This window comes from Drosophila serrata, unplaced genomic scaffold (assembly GCF_035046125.1).
Source record: "Drosophila serrata isolate PLE 108 unplaced genomic scaffold, ASM3504612v1 contig_45, whole genome shotgun sequence".
Classification (NCBI taxonomy): Eukaryota; Metazoa; Arthropoda; class Insecta; order Diptera; family Drosophilidae; genus Drosophila; species Drosophila serrata.
In genome coordinates, this window is record NW_028256943.1 from 51,128 (window position 1) to 77,632 (window position 26,505).

The 26,505-nt window shown below is 38.4% G+C and overlaps 1 protein-coding gene and 1 long non-coding RNA gene across 44 annotated transcripts in view; one reads left to right on the plus strand and one right to left on the minus strand.

Annotated features, from left to right (window-relative positions):
• Positions 1 to 10,760, minus strand: LOC147644975 (uncharacterized). Of its 5 annotated transcripts, XR_015272368.1 has the most exons (5): positions 10,518 to 10,760; positions 9,254 to 9,272; positions 9,011 to 9,196; positions 2,513 to 2,650; positions 2,370 to 2,434 (listed from the first exon to the last, which is right to left on the minus strand). It is a non-coding gene; the product is annotated as an uncharacterized LOC147644975 (long non-coding RNA). The 5 variants fall into 5 exon arrangements; XR_015272365.1 differs by lacking the exons at positions 2,370 to 2,434; positions 9,011 to 9,196; positions 9,254 to 9,272; positions 10,518 to 10,760 and adding exons at positions 1 to 1,258; positions 1,307 to 1,401 and having other exon boundaries at positions 2,513 to 2,633; XR_015272367.1 differs by lacking the exons at positions 2,513 to 2,650; positions 9,011 to 9,196; positions 9,254 to 9,272; positions 10,518 to 10,760 and adding exons at positions 1 to 1,258; positions 1,307 to 1,401 and having other exon boundaries at positions 2,370 to 2,395.
• Positions 2,529 to 26,505, plus strand: part of mmd (disintegrin and metalloproteinase domain-containing protein mind-meld) — a 25,955-nt gene continuing 1,978 nt past the window's right edge. For 2 of the 39 annotated variants that reach the window (XR_015272309.1, XR_015272310.1), the window contains exons 1-24: positions 2,529 to 3,379; positions 7,656 to 8,365; positions 8,804 to 8,854; positions 9,034 to 9,182; positions 9,272 to 9,328; positions 9,449 to 9,522; positions 9,606 to 9,678; positions 9,736 to 9,882; positions 9,944 to 10,243; positions 10,308 to 10,477; positions 10,546 to 10,715; positions 10,784 to 10,947; positions 11,146 to 11,310; positions 11,375 to 11,519; positions 11,578 to 11,749; positions 11,807 to 11,926; positions 11,988 to 12,165; positions 12,323 to 12,473; positions 16,676 to 16,814; positions 21,688 to 21,846; positions 21,938 to 21,999; positions 23,555 to 24,362; positions 25,173 to 25,203; positions 25,529 to 25,888. Coding sequence is in view for 27 of the 39 variants with exons in the window: in XM_020950027.2 (XP_020805686.1) it covers positions 8,296 to 8,365; positions 8,804 to 8,854; positions 9,034 to 9,182; positions 9,272 to 9,328; positions 9,449 to 9,522; positions 9,606 to 9,678; positions 9,736 to 9,882; positions 9,944 to 10,243; positions 10,308 to 10,477; positions 10,546 to 10,715; positions 10,784 to 10,947; positions 11,146 to 11,310; positions 11,375 to 11,519; positions 11,578 to 11,749; positions 11,807 to 11,926; positions 11,988 to 12,165; positions 12,323 to 12,473; positions 16,676 to 16,814; positions 21,688 to 21,846; positions 21,938 to 21,999; positions 23,555 to 24,362; positions 25,529 to 25,888 (3,884 nt within the window). In the remaining 12 variants the exon portion in view is untranslated. Of the gene's footprint in view, positions 3,380 to 7,655; positions 8,366 to 8,803; positions 8,855 to 9,033; positions 9,183 to 9,271; positions 9,329 to 9,448; positions 9,523 to 9,605; positions 9,679 to 9,735; positions 9,883 to 9,943; positions 10,244 to 10,307; positions 10,478 to 10,545; positions 10,716 to 10,783; positions 10,948 to 11,145; positions 11,311 to 11,374; positions 11,520 to 11,577; positions 11,750 to 11,806; positions 11,927 to 11,987; positions 12,166 to 12,322; positions 12,474 to 14,331; positions 14,438 to 16,675; positions 16,815 to 21,687; positions 21,847 to 21,937; positions 22,000 to 23,554; positions 24,363 to 25,172; positions 25,204 to 25,528; positions 25,889 to 26,505 lie in introns of all 39 variants that reach the window. The other 37 variants (XR_015272312.1, XR_015272314.1, XR_015272333.1 and 34 more) reach the window with 27 other exon arrangements.

Genomic DNA, 26,505 nt, shown 5'->3' on the forward strand with positions numbered 1-26,505 from the left:
TTTAATTGTTCGACTTTATCGTTTAATTCACTTATTGCCTGGCAAATACACGTTGCCCGTTCTGGGGATTGGGAATTGTAGCCCGCGAAACCAACGGCTCCTGCTACCGTCATGGAGAGGTACCCGAATTCGGACGTGGTACCAGCCGATTCATGGATAGCTTCATAGATGGCCTTCAGAATAGTCGTCCGGCGTCCATGCTGCATCTGTTTGGTAGCCACTATCGATTGGCTGGCTGCTGTACGCCTCCAGCCACGTGGGCGGGGTTGCGCGTCAAACCAACGGTTCCTGCCGCCGTCATGGAGAGCGAGCCGTGGCTGGTGTGGTGCGTCTGGGATTGGTGAGAGTGGTGCGAGCTGCTTGTGGCTCCGGCTGCACCGCTAGTGGCTGCTAAAGACTACTCTGGTTCCAGGCGGAAGCAGAATTTGGTCATGGGACTAGCCGGTCCATGGATGGCTTCATAGATGGCCTTCAGAATGGTCGTCCTGCGTCCATGCTGCATCTGTTTGGTGGCCACTATCGAGTGGCTGGCTGCTGTACGCCTCCAGCCACGTGGGCGGGGTTGCGCGTCAAACCAACGGTTCCTGCCGCCGTCATGGAGAGCGAGCCGTGGCTGGTGTGGTGCGTCTGGGATTGGTGAGAGTGGTGCGAGCTGCTTGTGGCTCCGGCTGCACCGCTAGTGGCTGCTAAAGACTACTCTGGTTGCAGGCGGAAGCAGAATTTGGTCATGGGACTAGCCGATCCATGGATGGCTTCATAGATGGCCTTCAGAATGGTCGTCCTGCGTCCATGCTGCATCTGTTTGGTGGCCACTATCGAGTGGCTGGCTACTGTACGCTTCCAGCCACGTGGGCGGGGTTGCGCGTCAAACCAACGGTTCCTGCCGCCGTCATGGAGAGCGAGCCGTGGTTGGTGTGGTGCGTCTGGGATTGGTGAGAGTGGTGCGAGCTGCTTGTGGCTCCGGCTGCACCGCTAGTGGCTGCTAAAGACTACTCTGGTTGCAGGCGGAAGCAGAATTCGGCCGTGGTACCAGCCAGTCCATCGATGGCTTCATAGATGGCCTTCAGACTGGCTCGAGGATCTTGGTGATGCCGGTGTTGTCTGCCTCCAGTTCGTACTTGAACTTGAAGAGTTCACTGGCCATCACCTTGAAGTACTCACCGCCCAGGCTGTGGAACTCCGTGTCCATGGCCTCGAACTGCAGCTCGACTCGCTTGCACTACTGGAAGAAGAGGTGCGCCTTCATGTCCAGTGCTGTCTGTGGATGAGGGATGAGACGCTGCAACCTGATGTTTGGGGGACTCACCTCGCACTGCAAGATTGAGCTCGGGCAGCTCTTGGGACAAGTGCTCGATCATCTCCATGTAGTCCTCCAGGTTGAGCATGTTAGATATGTAAATGCTGGGCCAAAAAAAAACAAAAACAGCAGCGATTTAAGAAAACATTTTTGCGAAATGATTTTTACTTAATTAGCAGCAGTGTGCCTGCAAAGTTTTACGTTCTAAATGCTGAATATTCAGTATATACCGTAAAAGAAGTTGGTCACACTCGAATTTATCACGATCGTAAAAATGTATCGATAAGCCTCTATCTATCGATAATTTTTCAGATCACGATAAATTCAAGTGTGACCAGCTTTTATTACGGTAGATTAAGAGTTTTCGGCATACTGGCATTTTGAGGGTAAAACTTTGCAGGCACACTGCCTGCACCCCGAAACTATGCAATTAAAAGTAATGCGCCATTGATGGCCAAATGGTGCAATGGTGCATCTTTTGGGCTGAATTAATTTGCAAGAGGCGGAAACGCCAATACTTTTACACTGAATTTAGACCGGAAACACAGTTTATAGTGCAGTTTAGTTATCGGCCGCTAGATGGCTTCCGGGAAGAGGCCATTGTAACGATTATTCAAATCTTATTTTATATCAGTCAAAAATATTACGTATACGCACTGGTGTTGTACTCTAAGAAAAAAATTGTATTATTATTAATAAAAGGCAATAGAACCTTAACTTCAAGATCTTTCCATGGACTCATTGACATAAAATAAAATAAGTAGAAGTATTATCTTATTTATTTACATAATGATTTTCTAAACTGATAAACTTAAGCTCCTGTTGGAGGCAGTGCAGTTATTTATTTTTTTCGGACAGATGGCAAACCCGGACTTTAACAGTGAGATTAAAAATTACAAAAAGAACTATTTCTACCCGAAACCGATATAAAAATTAGCACAGATTGATGATACTTTTGAACATAATTAGCCTCTAATTAGTCTATTGGCCTCTATTAATCTCAACCATAATCAACTTTGATCTTTTTGTATTATGTCTAAAAACTAAGATTGATAATGATAAAAACCATTACGATTATTTAAAAATCCAATCCTGTTTGCTCTCCAAAAACAGGTGTACCTGGGACATATTGCGCCACTGCGTCCAAGACCAACATGAGAGCAAGAGAGAGTCAGAGCGCGAGTGATGCTGAGATGATGAGATGCCCGGACTTACCAGTTGGCAGTTCCCAGCTTTCAGCTCTCAGCTCCCAGATGCATGCTCATTGTGCGGCTGCGTGAGCAGGGTCTGGCTCCATCGGTCGGTCGTGTTTCGGGCCCGGACATCGGCGTCGTCGTACCACTGGCCAAATTCCTGCAGACGTGTGCGAGAGTTTTAGAACGTTGCTTGCAATAGCGGAAAGCGGCAGGCAGCCTGGAAAAAGCCATAGGGGTGTAGTGTAAAAAAAAACAGAATAGAGAAGCACCAGCAGAGGCAGTCCAAAAATCAAGAATAGCCGCATTCTCGGGGCCGCAAGGCAATTAATATTCGCATTCGGATTCAGGGACGACGAGAGCCTGAAATCTCTGACTCGGCGGCTGAAAAAAAAAACGTAAAACAACTCAAGGCAGATGACGGTTTATATCTTTACTTTTTTTCCTGCAAATATCCACACGCCGCGAACTTTAAAAGACAATCGATGAGTGGTGGTAGCAGGAGGCCAGCCAATATGTGAAACCAAACCTAACAATTAATTACTCCAGCGCGGATATAGATGAAAATATGAATAGACAATAAAGAGGAGAAGCACACACAAATTACAAAAATTATATATATGTGTGTATATATATAAAAGGAAACCAATCCGAGAAATCGTTTTTTGAATTTTTTTACATCGTTTACGTTTTTTTTTCTGTTTGCAAAAAAACCCCAACCAATGAAAAATACTGAGTGTGTTCATAAAGCAGTTCAAGGCATTACAATTAAATTTAAAAAGGAAAACACGAAGCTCTGAGGAAGGAGGACGAACAGCATAAATATATATATAGCTGCTCGCAATACCTATATTCGATGGATTTGTCCAAAATCCGTGGATTTGTTAAGGTGAGTTTTGTGGGACAAACATACATAGTCGTATACTGAGGCATACCGACGGTTATGTATTGTATATCTAGGAATGTAGAGGAATGTCCAACTCAGACGGGAGTGACAAGTGTATACATATGCACAGGGGCGGCAGAGGAGTCTCGCGTGGGGAGGAGGGTGTGGAAAAGGAAAATGATTTACCAATTTTCTTATTGTATACCATGTAAAATGTATCCCTTGGCCAAAACACATGCCAACAAATATAATATTAATGCAAAGACTCCCATCGTATTCCCAGCCTCATACCCATCCCCATCCCATCTCCATCCTCGCCCTCATCCTCGTCCTCCTCATCTCGTGGATGGGAATGAGGCGCGACTGACTGCGCATGGCCACGGAACAATAGCGATACAGAAATGCTCACGTACTACACACTCGGAATTTCGATGCATATTGAGCAAGAATTACACCCAGTGTCTTTCGTCTCAACAATTACTCCTTTCGGGCAAGCAAAATTACTAAGCCGCAGCGGAGATTGAGCTCTGATTATCTCGATAAATATACACGTCCTTGCGGGGCCAAGGCTGATCGACTTACCACTTTTCCACAAGTGTTCTGGGGATGGGCATGCGTTTTATTGACCCACCTACCCCTAAAACTCTACACGGCAAGAAATATCACATCATACTATGTAGGAGGAGGCCCCTACAAGGGCAATCCAACCAAAAACAGTTGATGAAATGAGTTCCCTGCACACACTGGGGATTCCCCAGGAGCATAAAAAAACTATAGAGAAGCTTCTGAAATGTCTACTTTTCTGCAAATTGCTTCCTTCAGGGATGTCTCCCCATTTGTTTTGTCAGTTTGTTTTCCAGTGCGTCTTCCAATTTAAGGGGACGAGAGGGGGCGTGGCTTTAAATGTGAGACACACTTGTTATTGGGACAGGAGGTATGTGTGTCAATTCTGGTGTCTTAAGGCTTTATAGCTACTTCGATCCGGGATTTAACACCTCAAGTCTAATCAAAATATATATAGGGTTTGCGGCGGGTTCATTGGATTTATTTATACTTTAATAGTACTATAAATCGTAAGCCGGCTTTAAGTAAATTATAATTCATTAATTAAAATAGTGTATCTTTCCAAAGTTGAGTGATGAGTACTTTAAATATTATAAATTTCTTATTTAAAACTGGCGCAGGATGAATCAAAATGAATGTAAACATTAAATTTAATAAACTTCTACCTCAACGCTTATGTATCTTAAAATCCATATCAGAAACGTAATAATTAATTAATGAGTTAGCAGCGTCCTACATTTAACAAAATAAGAATTTGCAGTGTTCTTGCAGATTCAACTCTCTGTGTATTTTATTATAGGTCTGAAGTTTAGGAGACTTTATAGTAGTGTACTAAAGCTGGAAGAAGTAGACGCTCAATGCTTTAGGTACCAGGTATCTCAAAGTCGAGCACTCTCAATCCTAGTTTTCATACTTTTTTGTAACTGACTAATCACCATATAAAGTAATCTTTAGTCTTCACATATGTATGTATATTCCTCACTGTTATTCACTGGAACTTGATGGTGAACGATCATAAGGTTGTCAGGAAACTACACATTTTTAAGAGAGCCTTATTATGTGAATATTATACGAAGTTTTTTTTTGTATAGTAGTATAGTATGGCTATGTAATTGTCCCGAGGATGCATTCACGTCTTTTCACTGCCGATGGTTTGGCAGGCCATAATCGGAGAGCCACGCCCAAAGCTGGCAGATTAAAAAATGTCAAAAAAAGTTGTTGTTGCAATTGCAAAAAAAAATTGGAATGGACCAAGTAATGGCAATGTTTCAATATCCTGTTGGCAACCTAATTCAAATTGAAGAGTTTTTACTGCGTTCAAAAGTACAACATATTATTATATATATGTATATATTATTATGGGAATCGTATAAGAACAATTTACAAATTCGGGTTGTCTTGTTATAAATTTTGAATTATTATACTCTTTTAAGGTACTACAATTTTAGTCATAAGCTTGAAACATAGCGAAAAAATCATTTTCGACCCCAAAAGTCACATATATTCTTTAACAGCATCAAAAGCTGACTCGATCTAGATATATCCAGTAAAAAATTAATTTTCAAAATATTAGCACATAAAATATCGATTTAATGAAAAAATTTAAATCAAATTAATCAAACCGAGTATAATTTGTAGATCATTTAGGCAGAGAATTTAACGCATTTCTAATTTAAAGTCAAATTTTCTTGTACTTATTATAGTTTTGTATATATATTTTTAATCGCCATTAACAGCCAAGTCGATCTGGCCATGGCCGTCCGATTATAAGCAAACTAAACTTACAGGGTAGTATAATTTCAGTCAGAAGCTTAAAACTTATTGAAGGATTTATTTCCGACCCTTTAAATCATATATATTGTTGACCAGCATCAAAAGTTAAGTCGATCTAGCTATGTCCGGTAAATCAATAATTATTCAAAATGTTTTATATATATATTTTTTTAATTATAATAATAATACATTTTCGAAATTTGTTGATATTTTATATGCAGTATGCAGATTTGTTGCGCTAACAAAAACTAAAAATGCTTTCCAGATAGAAATCAATGCTTTTTTGGCTTAGGTATGATGTTTTTAAACTCTGATTTATCCACAAAATTATATGGATAAATATTGTTTTCAGGAATAAGCATATATTAAATCTGATTGGTTTATCTGATGGCCAACAAGCGAATGATTAAAAAAATAGTATATCTTGCCTTGAGGTGGATAGAAATGAGAATCCCAGAAAATTTACATATGTAGTCTGTACATTGTTTAATGATCATAAAGGTCATTGATCACATTACCCCAATTTTGATTCAGGTCAGCAAACAAAATAGGCTTAATAATTAATTTGTTTATAAATTAATCTAGTCAAACTAGATTCTAACTTGAACATATTTGTGATTATTTCGTTTGATTATTGCATAATATAAACTAAAAAAAAAACACATTTTTGGATATTGAGGGATTGATTTTTATCAATCGACCTAAAATTTCGATTATCGATAGAAATTTAATCCCGTTTGGGATTGGTCTTTTTTTGCTGTAAAGAATTCAAACTTTTGGGTCTTTTGATGAAATTTAAGGGCTTAAGCCATGGAACAAATATGATAAATAAAATTATGCAAAGTTTGGCGGTTTGGTTTTGCCTTACAGTTTGGAGGCTGCGCAGTCACGAGAGAGCCAGCCGTCTCTCGCATTCATCATTTTCATCCCCTTTTTATATTTACTAGTAAATACTGTCTGGCATCTGCTGTCTTGGGTCTGGTCCTAGTCCAGCCAATCCTTATCGCATCCTAACCTTGCACTACTCAGACGCTGAACTGAACTCAAGAATATATAAAGAGACAGCAGGAAAAGGATTCTCAGATATATTTATAAATATCAGATAAAAGTTTCGTTAACTCAGGACTTGAGCTTGAAACAATATATGAAATATGAACTAAAATCTTGGTTTCATTTAACTAAAAAGCTGAGCAAAACAGCAGCTTTCAGTTTATACTTTCCGAGTTAAAATTGACTCAACAAAAAATGTAATTTAGCCAGGTAGTCGAACTTCATCACAAAATAATTGTATTTAAAGAGCACTTTGACTCTCTATTAGAAACTATAATCACATTTTGCAGCCCTGACTTTGGCTCCCATTGTGCCGTGTCTCGCTGGCATAGCTGGCGTGTAGGTATTTCCTAAATACCCGCAGTAGATGCACTCAGCGCTGCGCTGTGTCATCCGGCAGTTCATTCGCTCCCCAACAAATTAATATTAATTTTTTAATCGTTTTTTTTTCTGCTAATTGGATCTTCTGGCTGCAATTTCGCTGCGGTCGCCAAAGGTCTGTCCTTGCCTAATTAGCGCAAATTTAAATTGTCGATGCTCTGGCCTCGGCGGTGCTCTTTGCTGGTGGGTCTGCGTCCATGTCCACAGCCTCCACCTTAGTACCAACCTGTCTTTTCATCGGTAATGTGCGTCAGCGACCACTCGAAGCAGGTTTACTGCAAGGCTTTCCAATACAAATCGGTGCATGGGTTGTAAACTTTATAAGTAGCTTCGATAAGTAGTAAGTGCAATAATTAATGGCAAACTGTAAATAAATTTTAAAAGGGATTCTGAGAGAAGTAAAACCTTGCATAAAACTAGCTAAGGAGACACGCCCTTCAAAGTGTGCTCTATTTTTCTCCTATTTATGTTCCAAACTCTGATACGTTTATAATTTATCTTTCATTTGCAGCACAACGGTCACCTGATGAAGTCTAGACCTAATTTTTTTAATATTTCGCCTGGTTTTGTGTGAAACCCATGAGTGAAGCAGTGGCAACGAGAGCCGAAGAACGTAAATCACTATGTCATTCAATGAATGCAGATTCAGCGCTGGATTTGCACGCCTTTGATAGCCGATATATAGCCCAGCAGCCTCAAGTGCACTAACAGTCACAAATGCTTTTATCGCCACAGTCACAGTCACAGCCAGAGCCAGTCACAACCACTAGCCACTGCCACTGACACACAACAAAACACAGCAACACATACAGGAAAATCGGGCTAAAGCTGTGCGTATACGGATGCGGATGCGGATCAACTTCCCAATGGCCAATTTCAGCAATCGCAGTTACTACTACTACTGGAGCGGAGGAAACTAATAAAAGCGCTTACTTCCGCCACTTCCACATCGCTTTTGGGGTGCAGCAACCATGTCGATTAGCCTTATAACCATATGAGGGCAGTTTTCGTATTAACTGACCGAGTAAGACTGGCAAGGCGTATTTGGAGAAAGAAGAATCAAACGAGGAGAGAATACCAAGACTTAGCAGTGGCGCTGAATTCGACGTCTTCGCTCGAAAGCAACAGAGAATATCGCAACCGCCGCCATCATGTGGATACACATCGCATTTTTAGTCCTTACCATTGCTCAGCTGTGTGATTTAGCCATATCTGCAGGTGGTAAGTGAACTATAAAAAAATATTGATCTTAAAACAATAATCAACCGATAAATAGAAGCGACTCAATTGACCTATCAGTATCAGTTTCAAAATCAACATCACTGGTATCACTGCTATCTATATATACATACATATAAATATGTTCAGTTATGTTTTGTGTTAAATTTGAATACTTGTGATATAAACAATAGCTTCCTATATATTTCCATGAATTTGGCAAGTCTGGGGCGATGTGGGGCTTTAGAATTCCTACGCTTTACCGTGGAATTCGAAATTCGGCAAAGCGTTTGGATTCTGAAACCCTATGCGTCCATAAGCTAAGAAAAGTTTAAAATGTATATACAAATATCTTAGAAAATTGAGTTCTTATATATTATTCTGTTGCAGCTATGCTATAGAGAAAGAACTTTCTAATAAACAAATTATTTTGCCTTGCAGAAGCAGATTACACACTAGATGATTCTTTTTGGAATGAAGAAAGTCCCGTTGGTAAGTATCTCTTCATGAAACATGGATTTTCAAGTATACATTTATGGCACTATGTGAATATGAATGAATTTCTATACTTTACTCTGCTGAATATCGTCTTCTCTTTTCTTAGAGATCCAAATCTAGGTTAATTTTTAGCTAGAAATATTTACTTACATTTTTATTGATGTATTTTCCAGGAGAAGTGGAACGCTTACTTAAGGAATACAGGCAAAATCAAGAGCTGGTCCGTCGAATTGGTGGCCATTATTACCAAATTATATATCCAGTACAGTTGCGCCATCACGAGAAGATGGGCATATCCACGCGTGAAGTTAGTGTGCCAAAGGTAAGAAGCCTTTTCTGGAAAAAACAAAGAATTTTTGAAAATATATAATTAACCCAATTACTTGTACTTACCTAATTGTTTTCTTGCAGCCTGGCCAAAGACCGCGGCCACACGATGACAGTGGTTTTAACAGAGGAAGAACAAAGGTACGTTAGCTATACTTAATATAGTACAAATTTGAAAAGATTTTTGCTTTAGAAATATTATTTTTAGTGTAGGAAAATAATAACGAAAAAGTCAACTTTGCATATATTGCTCATTTACAGAAACACTTTCATCGCACATCACTGCTAATCAAGGCTTTTAACCATAAATTTCGCTTGGATTTGGAGCTCAATTCGTAAGTTTATCAATTTTAACACAATCCTATTAATATATTATATATATTAAATATTTTCTACATATTTTAATCCTTTTCCTTAGCCAACTTCTCTCCCCGAATATACAGCAGAAACACTATCATGTGGGCGGATACCTGGTGGACGGAAACCGACATGTAGGCTACATTTTTCTAGACGTTTTATAGGAATCTATATCTACATATACCTTTCAGGATATCGAGCACTGTTATTATCATGGGACAGTGAAGGATTATCCGGGCGCCAGCGCCGCCTTTCACACCTGTAACGGTGTCAGTGGCGTCATACACATAGGAAATGAAACCTTTGTTATACATCCTTTCTATGGCGGCGATCTCTCAGTAAGTATATCTTTTATGTCCGAAGTAAATTTTTAAAAAATTTTTTACGATGCTCCGACAGAAACACCCCCATGTCATTTTCGAGGCGCGAACGAAGGCCAACAAGGGATGCGCCAATTCCGGCAACCTGGACTCCTGGCGACTCTCGCGTCGCACTAAGCACCTTTCGGCGGGCGTGGCGGGTGTCATTGAGGAGATCCTCCAGGGCGGCGCGGGGCGCAGCAAACGGGACGTGAGAGAGGCCACAAAGTATATTGAGACGGCCATTATCGTAGACAAGGCAATGTTCGATAAGCGTAATGGCAGCACACGAGCGGAGGTGATCCACGATGCCATACAGGTGGCCAATATAGCCGATCTGGTTAGTACTAGAACTTCGTTTATGGCATTTTAGATTTCCTTATTGGATAACTTCTCTGTTGCAGTACTTTCGCACACTCAATACGCGTGTTTCGGTTGTGTATATAGAGACATGGGGGAAAAATCAGGCAGTTATTGATGGCAGCAAGGACATAAGCAAGGCAATCTCAAACTTTAACGACTACACCTCGAGGAACCTGTTCCAAATCGAACGAGACACAACACAGCTGCTAACGTGAGTATTATTAATATGTTTGAGACTAATCTGGACTTACCTATATCTTTCCTATCATCCATTCGAAGGGGCGAAACCTTTGCGGGCGGCGAAGCTGGCATGGCCGTTCCAGAGACCGTCTGCACGCCACGCGCTGTCGGTATCAGCGTGGACGTCAATGTGTATGAGCCACATCTCTTGGCGGGCACAATGGCTCACATGATTGGTCATAACATCGGCATGGGACACGACGACGGACGTAAGTAGATGGTAGACAGAGATATGTGCACGTACATTAACCACTGACCCGGATCCTTGTTTTTTTAGGAGAAGAATGCTTTTGCAGGGACTGGCATGGCTGCATCATGGCGCAATCAATTGTGGGCCAGGAGAATGTGCAGCCGTACAAGTTTTCGGAGTGCAGTAAAAAGGATTATATAGATGCCTTGCGCACTGGACACGGTTTGTGTTTGCTGAATAAGCCCAATGAGGTGAGCATATGATAGTATGACCAGAGCCAACCATTGATCAGCTGATGGTCATCGACTTTACCTTGACAAGCTGTCATTAACGTCAGATTGATCAGATGACTCATTTCCGCTTTCTAAGTTTCCCGCGAACTTTTTTAACCTTTAAAAAAACGAAGTGTTGTTTGTTTTAAGCCGAAATATGTTAATATAACCCTTTAGATCGAGCTGCGTCGTAATTGCGGCAACAAGGTGGTGGAGGAGGACGAGGAGTGCGACTGTGGAACCTTCGAGGAGTGTGCCCTGGACCCATGCTGCGACGGCATCACCTGCAAGCTCAAATCGGAGGCTCAGTGTGCCACCGGGGCGTGCTGTGAACAGTGTCGGGTAAGTTATTTATCAGTATCCGTCCCCGATAATGATACTTCAACCTATATATACACTACCAAAGCTCCGGCCCAAGGATTACATTTGCCGTGACTCGCACAATGAGTGCGACCTTCCGGAGTATTGCGATGGCGAAGTGGGCCAGTGTCCCTCTGACGTGTTCAAGAAGAACGGCTCCCCCTGTGGTCTTAGCAAGACTGGCATATCCGGTTAGTATATACATCAAGATAATCAAGACCCTTGACTAAATGTTTACTCCACTTGCAGGATATTGCTTTCAGGGTTACTGTCCCACGCTGAGCTTACAATGTGAGGCCATATGGGGCTACGGCGGATCAGCCGCGGACAAGCAGTGCTACGAACAGTTCAACTCGAAGGGCTCCATCAACGGCCACTGTGGACGGGATGCCAATGAGCATTATATCAAGTGCGAGCCTGAGTAAGTACTAGCATTAGTTTGGGGGTAAAAATATATATTAACTTGTATACCTACCAGGAATGTGCAGTGCGGCACGCTGCAGTGCAAGGAGGGGGAGCGACAGCCCGTGAACGATGGCATCGATCAGCTGTATTCACGGACAATAATATCGATCAAGGGCCAGGAATTTGAATGCAAGTGCGTATGGGGCAGGAGCTGCACTAAAAAGGAGGTATTACAAACGCTTGAGTATTCGCAGGGCGACCAGCGGGCAGGTGGGCTCAAACAGCTACCCAGAGCACGGCCTCGTCAAGGACGGAACGCCGTGCGGCGACAACTTAATTTGTCTGAACCAAACGTGTGTCAGTCTCTTTCCCCACGTGGATCAGACCAAGTGCCCCGCAAATAAACAGGGTCAAGAGTGCTCAGAACACGGCGTAAGTTCAACTCAACTCAACTCGGCGAAATGGAATGTGCCACTCGCCATGTGCCATGTGCCATGAACATTTACATTTATACATTTAATGCACCTACAACGCATACGCACAATATCTCACATGGCCACGACGACACATTTGCATATTCCTCTTGCAGGTCTGCACCAACACCAACCGCTGCTTCTGCGACATGGGATGGGGCGGCACGGACTGCAGCTCGGTTGTCCTGCTCACCACAGCACTGCCAACGGAAGCACTGCCCACACCGGAGAACACAATCAAAATGGAGAAGAAAGAGACCCCATATGGTAAGAGAGAATGAAATTTTAATACCGTCGAAGTTCGATTGTGTCGGCTCGGAGACAGAAGTTAAATTGAAAGCGAAAGCCACTTACCTCGATATATATGATACCGTACCTCTTACCAAATAAGTCTGACTCGGCTCAATGGCGTTGACTACTCACTCACAATTGATTAATTCGGTAGCGATTCGATCTCAAATCATTCGGTTTGCTTGCTTGTATGACAATGGTAGTCAATAAAACAATAATTCGAGTCTCTGGGTCTGGGCAGAAAGTCTCATGGTTGAACACTATACATTATAAACGTTCTAATCGCGATTAAACACCACAAATGATTGAGTAAACAGAATATATATATACATTTCCAAGATTAATTTCAAATATCGGAACTTATGCTTCATAATTTTCATAAATTATATTTATTCGTTCGGAAAACCGGTAAAACTTTTTCTTACGCTTTCTTGTTTTACTCAAGACGAAATAGAGTACTTACAAGGTCATCTGTTAAAATGGTTCATCATACTTCCATAAATCCTATAAGAATCATGTCAATTTCTTGTTTTATGTTTGCGGAAAATTAAGACTTAAATAATATTGATTTTACCACATACATATAAACTTCGATTATATTCGGGTATACTTAAAGCATTTATTAAACGCTGTTGTGATTAAGAATAAGAACTTGAAAACAGTTATATATTTTATATATAAACTTTTGAAATCAAACATTTTTGTTTTGTTTTATGATACTGTGTATGTTCTAGACCACAGGTTCTTATGGAATATAAGTTTTTCGAATATTGCTCAAGTGGTCTGCACCATTACATTTACCTGTCATCATTGCATTTGTGAGTGAGAAATATAGGGCCCATTTTAAATAAGCTTTGCATAATACAAATATAAATTATACAAATAACTATGACTAAAGAAATAGCCACTTAACGCTAAATTTAGCCATGGTTATTCTGCGCTCTTCAGAGAAAGTTGTGAAAAAAAGTAGGACCTTGGGGACCACTGTCTTGACTTCTCTCTTAGCCGCTAAGTACTAATTAAATCGTAAAGGAATAGAAACTTGATCATTCCTACTACTCTGCCTAATAGTAGCAACTTTCAATATCAATACTCGCCAATTAGCATCAACGACACTTGAGATGTACAAAGAAATTGTGTGTTGCTGTGTTGTTATTTACACTGAATGTTTGTTATCATCTTAAAAAAAGGACTTCCCTATAACTCTAAATCCCAAAAGTTAATTGTTTTTAAAATGTAAAAAGTAATTATATTTATAACGTATTTGGAGTTTCAATATTTCTATTCCTATTTTTACTGATTTATGTTCTTAAAAGTTTGATTTCTATTTTATGTTATTTGGCCAGCTCAAGGTTAATTAAGAAAGGATATAGAATGCCAATCTGTATATATAATTTGTTTTTAACCGTACCTGCCGTTTGACGCCGTTTGAGACTTGGGGTAGTGTATTAACAAAAGTAAGGGCCTCGGCAAACCAAAGTTATCTCCCTTAAGTTATAGTTCGTTTCATTGAGCGTTAATTGAAAATTATGTCATTGATTTTAAAATCATTTTATTTAATAACCGAAGTTGGTATTTAAAAACAAATTCAACTGCAGAGTGTGCAATTTAGGCGCATGAAGAGTGTAAGTAAAATTTCCTTAAACTTTTCAGATCCCCAAAACAATTAAGTACTTTACTTAATTTGAAAAGCCAAAACTTAGTAATTCAAGATAAGAGACTTAATACTTTTTTGTCACTTGTGTTATGTTGATATTCAAAGTCGCAATACAAAACACGACGCATATATAATTATATATTTTGATTGAAAATAAAACGCAACCACCATTTGCAGGCACCTCTGACAAAAATAGGATCAGCACATTAACCATGGTCATCATTTTAACAGTTATCGTCAAATGTGTCTTCATTAGTTTTGCAACACTGGCCGTTTGCTACAGGTAGAGTACCAAGCAAGTCAAGCTCCTCCTCCTATGCATTTAGTAACACGTACATCACCAAACTTACACGTTCTATATACACATATAGGTCAATCGATATATGTTTTTGTTGAACGCAGGACAAGTGATCGATACCGATCAATACTTCCGTTTAATCTTTAGTACATCCTGTCTTGTTATCGGTCGGTTGTAAGTGCATCCATATGTACATACGTATGTACGTACATGTGCGTGCGCATGCATACTTACACACACTTCTCAACATCATTTGATCATTTTCTCGTTTTCTTTTGACTGTCTTTCTGCCTCTATCGCTGTGTGTAAAATATTCGTAGTGCTTATATCAGATTTAAAATTGTACGTGCTTGTAATTTGTCGCCGTAATTCAAAAAATGTATAAGTATATCTGACGTTTTTCTGTAATATGTGGTGTTTAATGGAACTCTATTATGATTTTCAAAATATTTTTATAATCATTTCGTATTGACAACATTTACATACATGGGTAGTAGAACAAATGCATGAACAATAACAAAAATTCACGAAAAGATGCCTTACCAAATGGTAAAATTATTGTGGACATCGATTCATCATCAGAACCTAAATAACCTAAATTTCAAATGAAGCGTTCAAGAAACTACCGCGTTCTTCAAAACTCATTGGCCACTTTCACCACCGCAATCAATCAATGTATGTATGGAAAAACATTGAAAAATAGTCCTTTTTATATTCGAGTACAAAGCTTATTAATACCTGGAACATCGATATATTTTTGTAACGGAACAAGACGAAAAGTTAGGACTATTTATAATATCTTATTAAAGTTTAATTGACAGAGTGTTTTGAGAGCAGGCGAGGTAATCAGGGGACTATAAATTTAATTTTATTTTATATCAAATAATATATACATATATATTGGCACAATATATAAATATGGCAGTCAAAAACAAGAAAGCGGAAAAGAAAACTTAAGAAATCTCTAAAATAAATTTTAAACAGTTGTTGAGAATTGATTTTGAAGACAGTAATATAAAACATAATATTATTAAGTAACTAAGGTTGCTACTTAAGTAAAACCCAGATAGTTGATAATAGCGCCCTAGTTGCATTTCAAAAGTTTTAATTTCCTTGTTTAGCCTCATCAAATCTCCCATATTTTAAGATTTTAACAAAATTACAATAATTTATGGCTTTAAAAAAAGATTTAATGTCAAAGACATTTTTAAATTAAATACTGATCTGAAAGCAATTACAAGGTTTTTTAAGTAATGGAATTAAACGGTTTTAAAAACAGTGTTTAAATCTGTTACCTATAAGTTTCTTGCATATATTCCTTGTCAAGAAAGTAATGCAAAAAGTAACTGAATTATATGATTTATAAAATTAAATATAATCAACACGTTCTCTGCATAGTTTTAAATAATATATAACTGCATAATAACCCTAGCAACCTTAGGGCGCAATAAACCTTTGGGGGGGAGGGCATATCTAAATTTAAAAAAAACTAAGATTACCATTGTCATAGAAAAACAAACAAAAAGGAAAACTAAAAATTTGCAACGTTCTATATCCAAATAATTATATATTTAAATGTGTGTAATTTTGTACAATTGTGAGAATCGTTTTAGCATTAAATGGCCTTATGGAACCGGAATAATCTTCCTACTGAGAACACATACATACTACTTACAGTATGTGCATGTTTACGTGATTAGTTATTTACATATATATCAACATGTATATGTGTATAACTAATTAAGATATATTTGAATAATATTTACATATTTACCTTTACAAATCGATAAAAAAAACATTCGAAATAACATATATATAAATATGTGAGAGATGTTCATAGTACCTGATTTTGCGAAATGCATACAAAATTGTATATTTACTTGTTTTTTTCGGCTGACCCGCAACCCTACTACTGCCTACTTCAATATAATGACATATATAAAACTACGAAATCTCGGAAATGGCAAATACCAAATCATCCCTGGCCTGTCACTGCGTAACGCAATAAACCAATAAACCGAAAACCAAATAAAAATGTAACACGATTAATTGGGGCAATCGACATCGACGACCCATGAATTTACTGAAATGCATACACTATACCCTTTTTCGATACAAATATACGAACAAAACAAAACAATACTAAAAACAAAACACACTCACCACTAAAACAAAAACATCTGCGCGCATAATGAAACAATTGGCTGAAAATTTCTCGTATAGAGAACTACCACGGCTCAAATACAGTGTTCCTAGTCGGTGTTCTAATGTCAGTTGTAGGGTTCGTTTTTATAACATTCACCTTGATGGCATTGTGCTACAGGTCAGTTGTAGTACATAGAAACTTCTCCCTGTGTCTGAGGTTAGTTGAAAAGAAGTAATGAAAAAGCCAGCTCTAAATACAAATACAAATTACAACCACAAAAAGAACAAGCAAAAAAAAAAGAAAAAATATCCAAATATTTTTTTAAAAACTAAAAAAAAAAACAACTACAAAAAACAAAAAAAAAAAACAGTTGCAAATGCAAATATTTTAACAAAAACTTTAGTAAATTTGTTTATTTTGTTTCGCATTTTGATAAATTTATTAAAGTCGCTGCATTAAAGCCATTGTCATTGTTCGTTTTACGTTAAGCTTCATATATAAGAGTTTTTTAACTTCCAAACTCCTACAATTTATCTATTGATACCATATCAGGGGCATATGCAGGCTTTTGTGATTGAAGGGCTCCAAGTAATAGACCAAAGTGCTGTATGTATATTTAGTTTTACTAATAATACCTATAACTGAAATCTGGTTATATGTACATAAAATTACTCAACAACCTTTAGCCCTTTTAGCATTAACCTGCGTACGCAACTGCCTAATCACAAACACGTCCACACATTTACAATTTACAGACATTTTATTAAAATTGTAATTCTTTTATGCCAGAATACTGTATGGAAACGATGAGGAGTCGAAGTCAATGTTTTCTATTTCATTTTACTTTACTTTCTGTTCCTTTCTCTTATGCGTTGACTTGCTGTTGTCAAGATGAACAAGAAAGGAAGCAAACTTTGGGGTAGCTGAAGTTCGTATACCTTTGCAGTTAGCCATAGGATCATAATTTCGAATCTGCAATCGATCAAACTGCATACTGCATTTTCAAATTTAAATAAATTCAACATTTGTACATTTTTTGCAAATTTTAACGATGTAACTCCTTTCCTTTTTTAAAGCTTCTCACTAAAATTGTAATACCCTGCAAGGGTATGCTTTTGTTTAAAATTCAAAACTGCTTCCATTGTTTTTTTTATTTAACTGAGGGTTTATCCTACCAATAACTTAAATTATAATTTGATAGACCATTTTTAACAATTTAAGATGACAGAAAAGTTCAACACAAAGCTCAGGAATTTTTGTAAAGATAATATAATATTTTGTAAAGATATATAACATTTTATATATAACCTTTAAAAAGCAGGGTTTATAGTCACTGTCACAGGTTAATCCTGTTTTTATACAGCTTATGTACATATAGATACTTTATATATATATATTATTAATCTATTTGTAAAGGAGGCATGCAGGAGAGAGATCTGTTTAGGCATAGCATCATCTTGATCACATCTATAATTTTCTTTTATTTTTGTCATATGTAAATATTTCTAATCACGGACTATACAAAAAAATATATATAAAGAAAACTTCCAGAACTCTGAGCTACTAGCATTACACAAATCTTTATCCCAACGCAAAAATGCTTCAATTCAACACGTTTTATACATATATTGTTTTCGACCGCTCATGTTACCTTACAAGACCCAGTTATCCTATCAGTTAAAGATCATAAAAAGTTAGAAGAGCTGGTTGAAAAGGGCAATTTAAAGTATAACAATCTCTAGCCAAAAGTACTTATAGTAAATAATTCATTTCTCTTTGGTCCTAATCGGTCATAAATAATGTGAAAAAGATCTTATGGGAGGCAATGGGTTCAAGGGGATGTTATAGATAGGATAGTTGTTATTATTTGATTTATTTAGAACGTTTTATAATGTTTAATCATTGAAATATATTTTGTATTTAATGGTTTTCATTTTTTACAATTGAATATAGAAGACCTCTAAAAAATAGTTTTAAGATCAGGCAGGAAGGACATCAATTCACTTATCAAAACATCGATTTCTTTCCATCTCTGAAGATAGGGATAGGATAACACTAAATAGGATTGGGTTATGTATGCAAAACATACATACATACATACATATATGCAGCATTATTTGTTATGGTAGAGGTTATAATATTGGTGTGGATTCATATGCTTTTTAAACATATTTTATGGTTTCTACTTTTTCGGTTGGTCACCTATTCTGGCTTTAAAACGTTCTGTTTCTTGAGTACAAAAGCACACAATTTGAAAGCGGCTATACAAAGGATTGCCATTTGTGTATGTTATCGTTGTCGTCAGCACAGCGGTGATCTCGTTGACGTTTTTCATTACTACTTTTGTTCACTTTAGTCTGTCCAACACTATAATCCTGCCTAAATATTTTTTTTGTATGTACGTACGTATGTGTAACCAACAAAATCAATAACGCTGATGACCCCTGCCACCACTACCATACATTGTACCTACAGTATGAAACACATTGCTTAGAACCAATATACAAACATACTCTTGGGTGGGTGGGGGCCCCCCGTTTAGTCTATGTATAAGCCCCACTTAAACCGCATATGTATACATATAGATGCATATGTATGTATGTATTCGTAGCAAAGCCCAAGCCCCGCTAACTTGCAGCCCAAAGCCAATAGAAGAATAATGCATACATCCAGTGACAGGATGTATCGTTTATTCGAATCTTTACGTACGTGTGCCTGTGCGAGTCGAGGCGATCGATCAGGATCTTCAATTTGATGTACTTGCGCTTAGGGCCCAACATAGACGAAGCTGACTTTGAGCTATGGTGGTGCTTTCTGCAGAGTAAGCCTGCTGTGTTCCGATAAGCTAATAAGCCGTCATTATGAATGCGAGTACGAATACAATGTACACACATAAAGCATTTATGTTTTGTCTGTGTATTATGGTATGAACATTGGTATCAGGAACAGAGACACTGACACAGTAACAATAACAGCAACAGTAACAGAAATAGAAACAGAAAAAGATGCAATCAATGATACTATGAACATGAAACAGGACACAGGTAAACCATACATACAATTGTACAGTTACAACTACAGACAAATATAGCGGTCAAGTTACATACAAACCAAGTACAAAGGCAGGAAACGAAAAAGACACAGAAATACTGATCCACTACTACCAATATTATTGTCTAACACATGCATACATACATATACCGAAAATGAAAACACATACAAATCAAATAATGAGACATCATGATTGCAACTCACTAAGCTCCTTCTGATCGTAACATATACATGCATACATAACATACATGAATCCCTAATGAACTTTTCAGCATTACAATTTCTCGGGTGCATGCAATAACGTTAACGTCCGGTGCGAAATGTGTACATAATGCATTTTTAAGTGTGCTATTCTCACCTGCAAAAATAAGAACTCATTCGTTGGTTTTCAAAAAGATTAATCTTAATGGTAAATTCAACCTTATGATTTCAATGCAAATTTTAAACGCTACAGTCGCAAGCGCAGATCTAAGTACGCGTTATTCCATGCACCTTGTATAATTTTTCATAGTTATAGTTTAATTTCCTCTTGCCAAATTGGTTTGTACATCTAACCTAACCTAACCGCATGTGAAATACAAGAGAAAGTTCAGTCATCTTTTATCATTCCTATTAAATGTATGTATTTGCTTGAAATCATTAACTTCGTCGTATATTTCATCTTTTGTCGTCGGGCCAAAATATTTTTTACAATTGATTTTTAGCCTTAAATTTTAATGTTGTATTTTATTGTCTGTAAATTCGTCTAGTTATGCCTAATTGTATTTTTGTTTATTTGTTTAAGCCTTTACGAGCTTTAAATTATTTAAAACAATAACGGAAAAACTAAGATATGCATATGTCCTCGTCCTTGTAAAGTACAACGTACAAAATATACTTAAGCACACATTCCTGATCAGCATTGTCTGATTGTGTCCGTTTGTATAAAGTCTAAGTTATTCAATAAAAGGACTTGTAAAAATTTTATAAATACTCTTAATTATCGGTTGTTTAATTGACTATGTGACATATGCGTTTTCATATTTTATTAAACTTTCGCGGTCTAAATTATTTATGTTTCTTTTTAAATAACATTCTATAATTTTTAATACGGTCAATGCCAGGATATTATATGACACTTCGGCTTTTCGAAGTTAGTTGGCTTTCCACGATATTTTTTCTGTTTTTCTGGTTCTTTTTTCCTAAATATTTTAAGTTTTTTCAAACACATGCATGTGTGGGTGTGAATATACTTCAAATGACCAGGCGTATAAGTGTGTGTGTTTTTATTTCTACAAACATATATACAATTCATAACAAAATTCTTTATATTCCACACAAAAGTATATTCACAATCTGTAAGCATCTTATTAATCAAGAATCTCATTGCAACATTTCGTTTCCAAACAACAATCAACAACATCAATAAAAATCGATCGAACAAAAACAACAACAACAAAAACGAAAACGAAATTGAAAACAATTGAAAATCGGTATTTATTAAAATTGCTAAATATATTAATCCTGACCAAATCCAATTAATCGAAAAACAAACAAAAAATCATTTTATCAATTCAATTACCGGGCTCTTGTATACACACTCATGCACGTTGAAATATGCCCTGTTAATAATATTAACAATTATTAAATAAATACAAATGTGCATGCGTGTGTATCGGGACATTTCCAAATGCCTTTTATACGCTTCGAATATATAAACATTCGATTGTTTATATCTACCAACCGAACCAAACTGAACCAAAAACAACCAACCAAAACCTAAACAAACCTACGAATAACATATCAACAACCACGCCCGCCCCAACATTATTACAAAACACTTGGACGTAAAATTCAATTAATTTTGCTGTGTAACGATAATAAAAACCAAATCGATAATCGAATTATGCTTATAAAAACACCCATAATCTTACGCTTTATTACACATACTTTATACCCTGGTGTGTATGCAAAATTTATAATCGAAATATAACGCATATAAATGAAATAAACAACTACAACAACAACAACATAACTGCGGGTGCCGGCGGCTTTATAGGCGAAAGACAACAACACTTAAATATGATCCACCTTACTCGAAGAAACCAATTGCGAAAAGCTACGGCGGAGCGGCAACGGCACCTAACCATCATTCCGTTGAAGAAGTCTCCCTGGATGGATCCAGCAAGTTGGTCTATGCCAACCAGACTGGTTTCAGGTGCGTATCCTTATTCGTCAGCGATCAAGATCAGGATATAGTATCCATATTTGGTATATTCATTCTCTAAATTGATATTTGTCATTCACAGGGACAAAAGCATCCACGGCCGTCGCTATAATACTGGTGGCGAGGACGATCAGTCACATGCAGGTTAATAACATTGAAAATTCCATATAATTTTTTTTATATTTAGAAATATGTGCTTAGATTTATACACAAAATGATGTGTGCCCCCGGAGTGTTGCAGAAATCTCTTTCAATCCCTTTTAAAACGAAAGTCAAATCATATAGCTAATTAAAAAGGCTTTCAGTAACTTTTTATACCCTTGCAGGGTATTCTAATTTCAGTCAGAATCATGCAATGCAGTGAAGGAGTCATTTCCGACCCCACAAATCATATATATTTTTCATCAGCATAAACAGGAAACATAGGAAAGCTTTCCAGAGTTTATTGTGAAAGTTTTTAAACTATTTGCAATTCATTAAGATTAATTATCGATGATTTCAAGTAAATCATTGTGAAAGCTGCAATATGTTTACAGAAATAGAACGAATTCGAAATCATTGCATTATTCATTCCCTTAAATATACTATTTGTTGGATCAGAGTTCTGCCATTCAAAAGTTTATGTAAATTCTATTTAGAAGTTAGAAGAAAAGAATATATTGAAGGAGAGATTTCAGTGACACTCCACCTGCTTGTAAGCTGTGAAATAACCAAGAAATATCCAACTCAATTGCATGGTAGCCACACAATTTGATTGCATTATCAAGGAAAATGTAAACGGTCTTGAGTGACTGAATCCGAACAAAGCTATCTTCTCATACATTCTCCGCTTGACACTCTAGAAACATGCCAAACATGTGTAATATCGACATAGTTAACTAGACTAACTGATTATAAACTAATGACTATTAAACGTTTATTGCAAGTACTCTTCCGAGCTTTCGTTATTGCAGTTACACGTTTACCATCATCGCGAGAGTCACACCATAGTAATTAGTAATCAATATAGTTCATTTGTAGTGAAAATATATGATCTTGAACCTACAAAGGGGCCTTCGACTAAATGTAAATAATATTTTTGGTTTGCAAATAATCATGCTGACTTTTCGGACCCATTTTAAGTTTTGGATAACTCTAAACATAAACTGCGATTTCCAAGGCCATTCTCCACGACTAACTATAAATCATAAATATAATGATCAAATTTCGCCTGCAACAGAAATAGGGCTATATCTAAACTTTTAACAAGATGGCTAAGAACGTAATTCACCGTTCAGATGCGGAAATATAGTATCCATCCATCTTTACGTACTTGGTTTTATGCTCCCAATCGAGTTATGATACCGATGAGGATCACACCCAAGTTTGCTTAACATGAGAATAGAGAATGTTCTTTATATCCAATTCATGATCTTCCCCAAGTGAGGAAGTCTGCAAAGTGGGTTTTTGTTACAAACCACATATTTTGGTTTAGGAAAACAAGTGTTTTGTTTTTTCGCTATTCTAAAGCCAAAATGTTTCATGCATTAAGACACTAACGAATATGTTCGAATGTTCATTTTGCGAAACAAAGTTTAAGAGTCATTCTGAGTAATCGCCGCCTCGGTAATCTCGTTTCATTCCTTACCAAATTTATATATATTCTTTTACATGTACTAACACTGCCCTCCTCTCCATACATTGCTATTGACCGGCACAGAGAAGGGTATATTAAAGAAGCACGGCTACGGTCTGGTGCACGGTGAGCAGCTGAAAGACAAGTGGGGCGACGACAACCAATCGGACAACCTCGAGCTTATTACCCAAGACGGAACCCTGGCCTCGACGAGCGGCGGCGGCGGGGCAGCTGTCTCTGAGGTGGAGCGCACGCTGAAGTCACTCAACGGCTACCACGAGGATATTCTAGAGGCGTTGCGGAACGCCGCCACGCATCGTGGCACTGGGACCGGCAACACGCCGGTCGGCAGCGGAAGCCTCAGTGAGGAGATGTTGCGCAAAACACTGCAAGACTGCAACAACGCGCAGCTGGGCTACTCCGCCGAGCAGTATAAGCGTACTAGTGGATCCAAGTCGAGCTCGCGCGAGAATATCTGTGAGAATGCCGCGGTACACGCCATTATACTCGACGGCAGCGCGGCCGGGCTGAGTGGCCTGGGACTGGGGTCCAGTGTGGGCGGCGGTGGCGGATCGGCGGCCGCCATGTCCGGCGGCATGTCGCATGGCACAGCACTGCTCCACCATCATCGGTCGCAACATCAGCTGCATCAGCCGTCTGCGATGGCGTTGCAGCAGCAGCAGCAGCAGTCCCAGCAGCCGGACGAGGATGATGCTCCTTCGACTGGACCGCTGCGTATACGCAATTTGGAGGACCTAATACGGCAGCTCGAGCATCATTCGTCGCGACACATGAGCCCCAGCGGCTCCGAGGATATACGCATGTCGGAGACAGACGCCGATCGACACTATAGATTAGATAGTTCCGCCGCTTGTAGTGAGTCATCTCAAGGGTTAGTGTTATTTTTTTAATTCCGAGCTTACGCAATAGCATCCACCCCTCGCCCCCCGTCCCCCCGTAACATACCTATTACTCTCTGCTCCGAGTCGAGGACAAAACCAGCATATGCCATGAAGTAACTTAAATGTTTATTTTTAACCGTGCATACAATACACTTGAAAAAAGAACCCACACAAAAGACAATGGTCAAGTGCTGTCACTGTAACCGTAACTGTAACTGTAACCATAACTCGAAACCGTTGATTACTAGATGTTCTGACATCTGAACTGTCATGCGCTTTATAATACCTTTAATGATACAGCCACATATAGCCAATGATACTTTCGCTTCCTTAAAACCGTCGCATATACCCATTATCCTATGATACTGTATTTTCAAATATATGTACTCAACATAATCAAGTAGCGCAAGCGATTAACTAACTATTTAACTAACTAACTATTTATTGGCTTTACGTACGGTTCCCCAAGTGTTTCTAGAAGCATTCTTAATTGCAAACAAACCAGACATGCGCTTAACATACTTCCTAACATACATCTCTGCACACGCCCTCGCAAACGCATAAAGCATAACGCATAACGCATTAAGCATAATTAATTCCGCAGAATATATACTATTTAAAAAACCAATCATAATTGTAACTGTAACTGTAAACGGCCAGCTGACTTAACCATTTAAAAGCATGTAAGCTGCTACCTATTTGTACTCCAGTAACCAGTAACCAGTAACCAGTAACCAGTATCCAGTTTCCAAAAACGTTACTCAAGCCAATGCCAAAAATTCTATTCGCCTTTCTTGCAGGCTTCAGGCTGGAATACCTTGTGTGATAAAGGTTGGTTGCCCATGTGTAACACTATGAACATCTATGTATGCCACGCCTTGTGGCGCCTTACCTTACGTTACTATGTACTATGCATATGTATATGGTGCAGGGGGCGCCTCTGACTTCACCTCCTCTCTCTATTCGCATGATCACACTCGCATCCGCATTCGCATACGATGCTCCTCACTCTCATGGCCAGATCTGGGTCCCAAGCTCCACCCTAGCTAGTCTTTCTTTCCAAGTCCACCCATAACACAGCTGATTGTGATTGCCAAACGATTGTCTAACTCTACTCTACTCTCTATATATCCCCTATATATGCGCGCGCCTATAGCTCCAATCAGCAACTAGCACAATCTCAGAAAACAGCTACAATTCATCCGTCTTACAGCAGTCGGTGTCGTCCCCGATCCGATGACGAGTCCAGATTCACATTCGGCGGACGCTACCGACAGCCGGCAGCTTCTTCGGGACGGCACGCGCCGCATCAGTCCCACTCACCTCACGCATTTGGACACCACACGCATCACTCCCATGCCCACGGACATGCCACGCACGGTCCACACTCGTCGCATCACTCCTCGCACACCCATTTGCATCAGGAAGATGAGGGCATTTATGAGACCGCTGATCAGCATGAACGCAATATAGCCGACGTTCGGCTCGACTGTCAAGTGACACCAGATAGTGAAAGGTAAGTCAGTCTCAATCCGTCTTCCTTTCCGTCTGTTCGTCCCCAGGCCGTTAGTTAGTATTATTCTGTGTTTTCTGTGTTTATCCGTAATGCCCCCAACTTCCTGTCACATTTAATTGTTTGTTTTTTGGTTTATTATTTTACCATATAAGAATTCATTCTGGGGATTTGAAATCTATGGATAGAGTGTCTTGAAGTATGCACTGAAATGATAATAGAACCTACAGGAGGCGCTTGACACCCATAAAATATGGTTTTCCCAGATAGGGAGTATCAAAAATATAACTTTGGCTTAAAAATATATTACAAATTAAATATTACATCATAAGAGAGCCAAAACTTTAAAGTAAGAAAGGACCTGAATATAATCATATAATCTCATGCCTTTATTTTATTGCATACTTTTGAAGGACTCTTCGATTGATATCAAATCCAGTGGAATTTTCTATCATAACCATATATACTCGTCTAAGCATGTCCATTAGCTCATTTAAAGGCACACAAAAGTCTTCATCTCTCTGTTTTTAAGCCATCTGGTTTAAGCACAGACCAATTTCTGTTGCAGTTAGTTCTGGAATTGAACCTCTATAACTAAAGCTAAACTGCAAAAGGGTAAC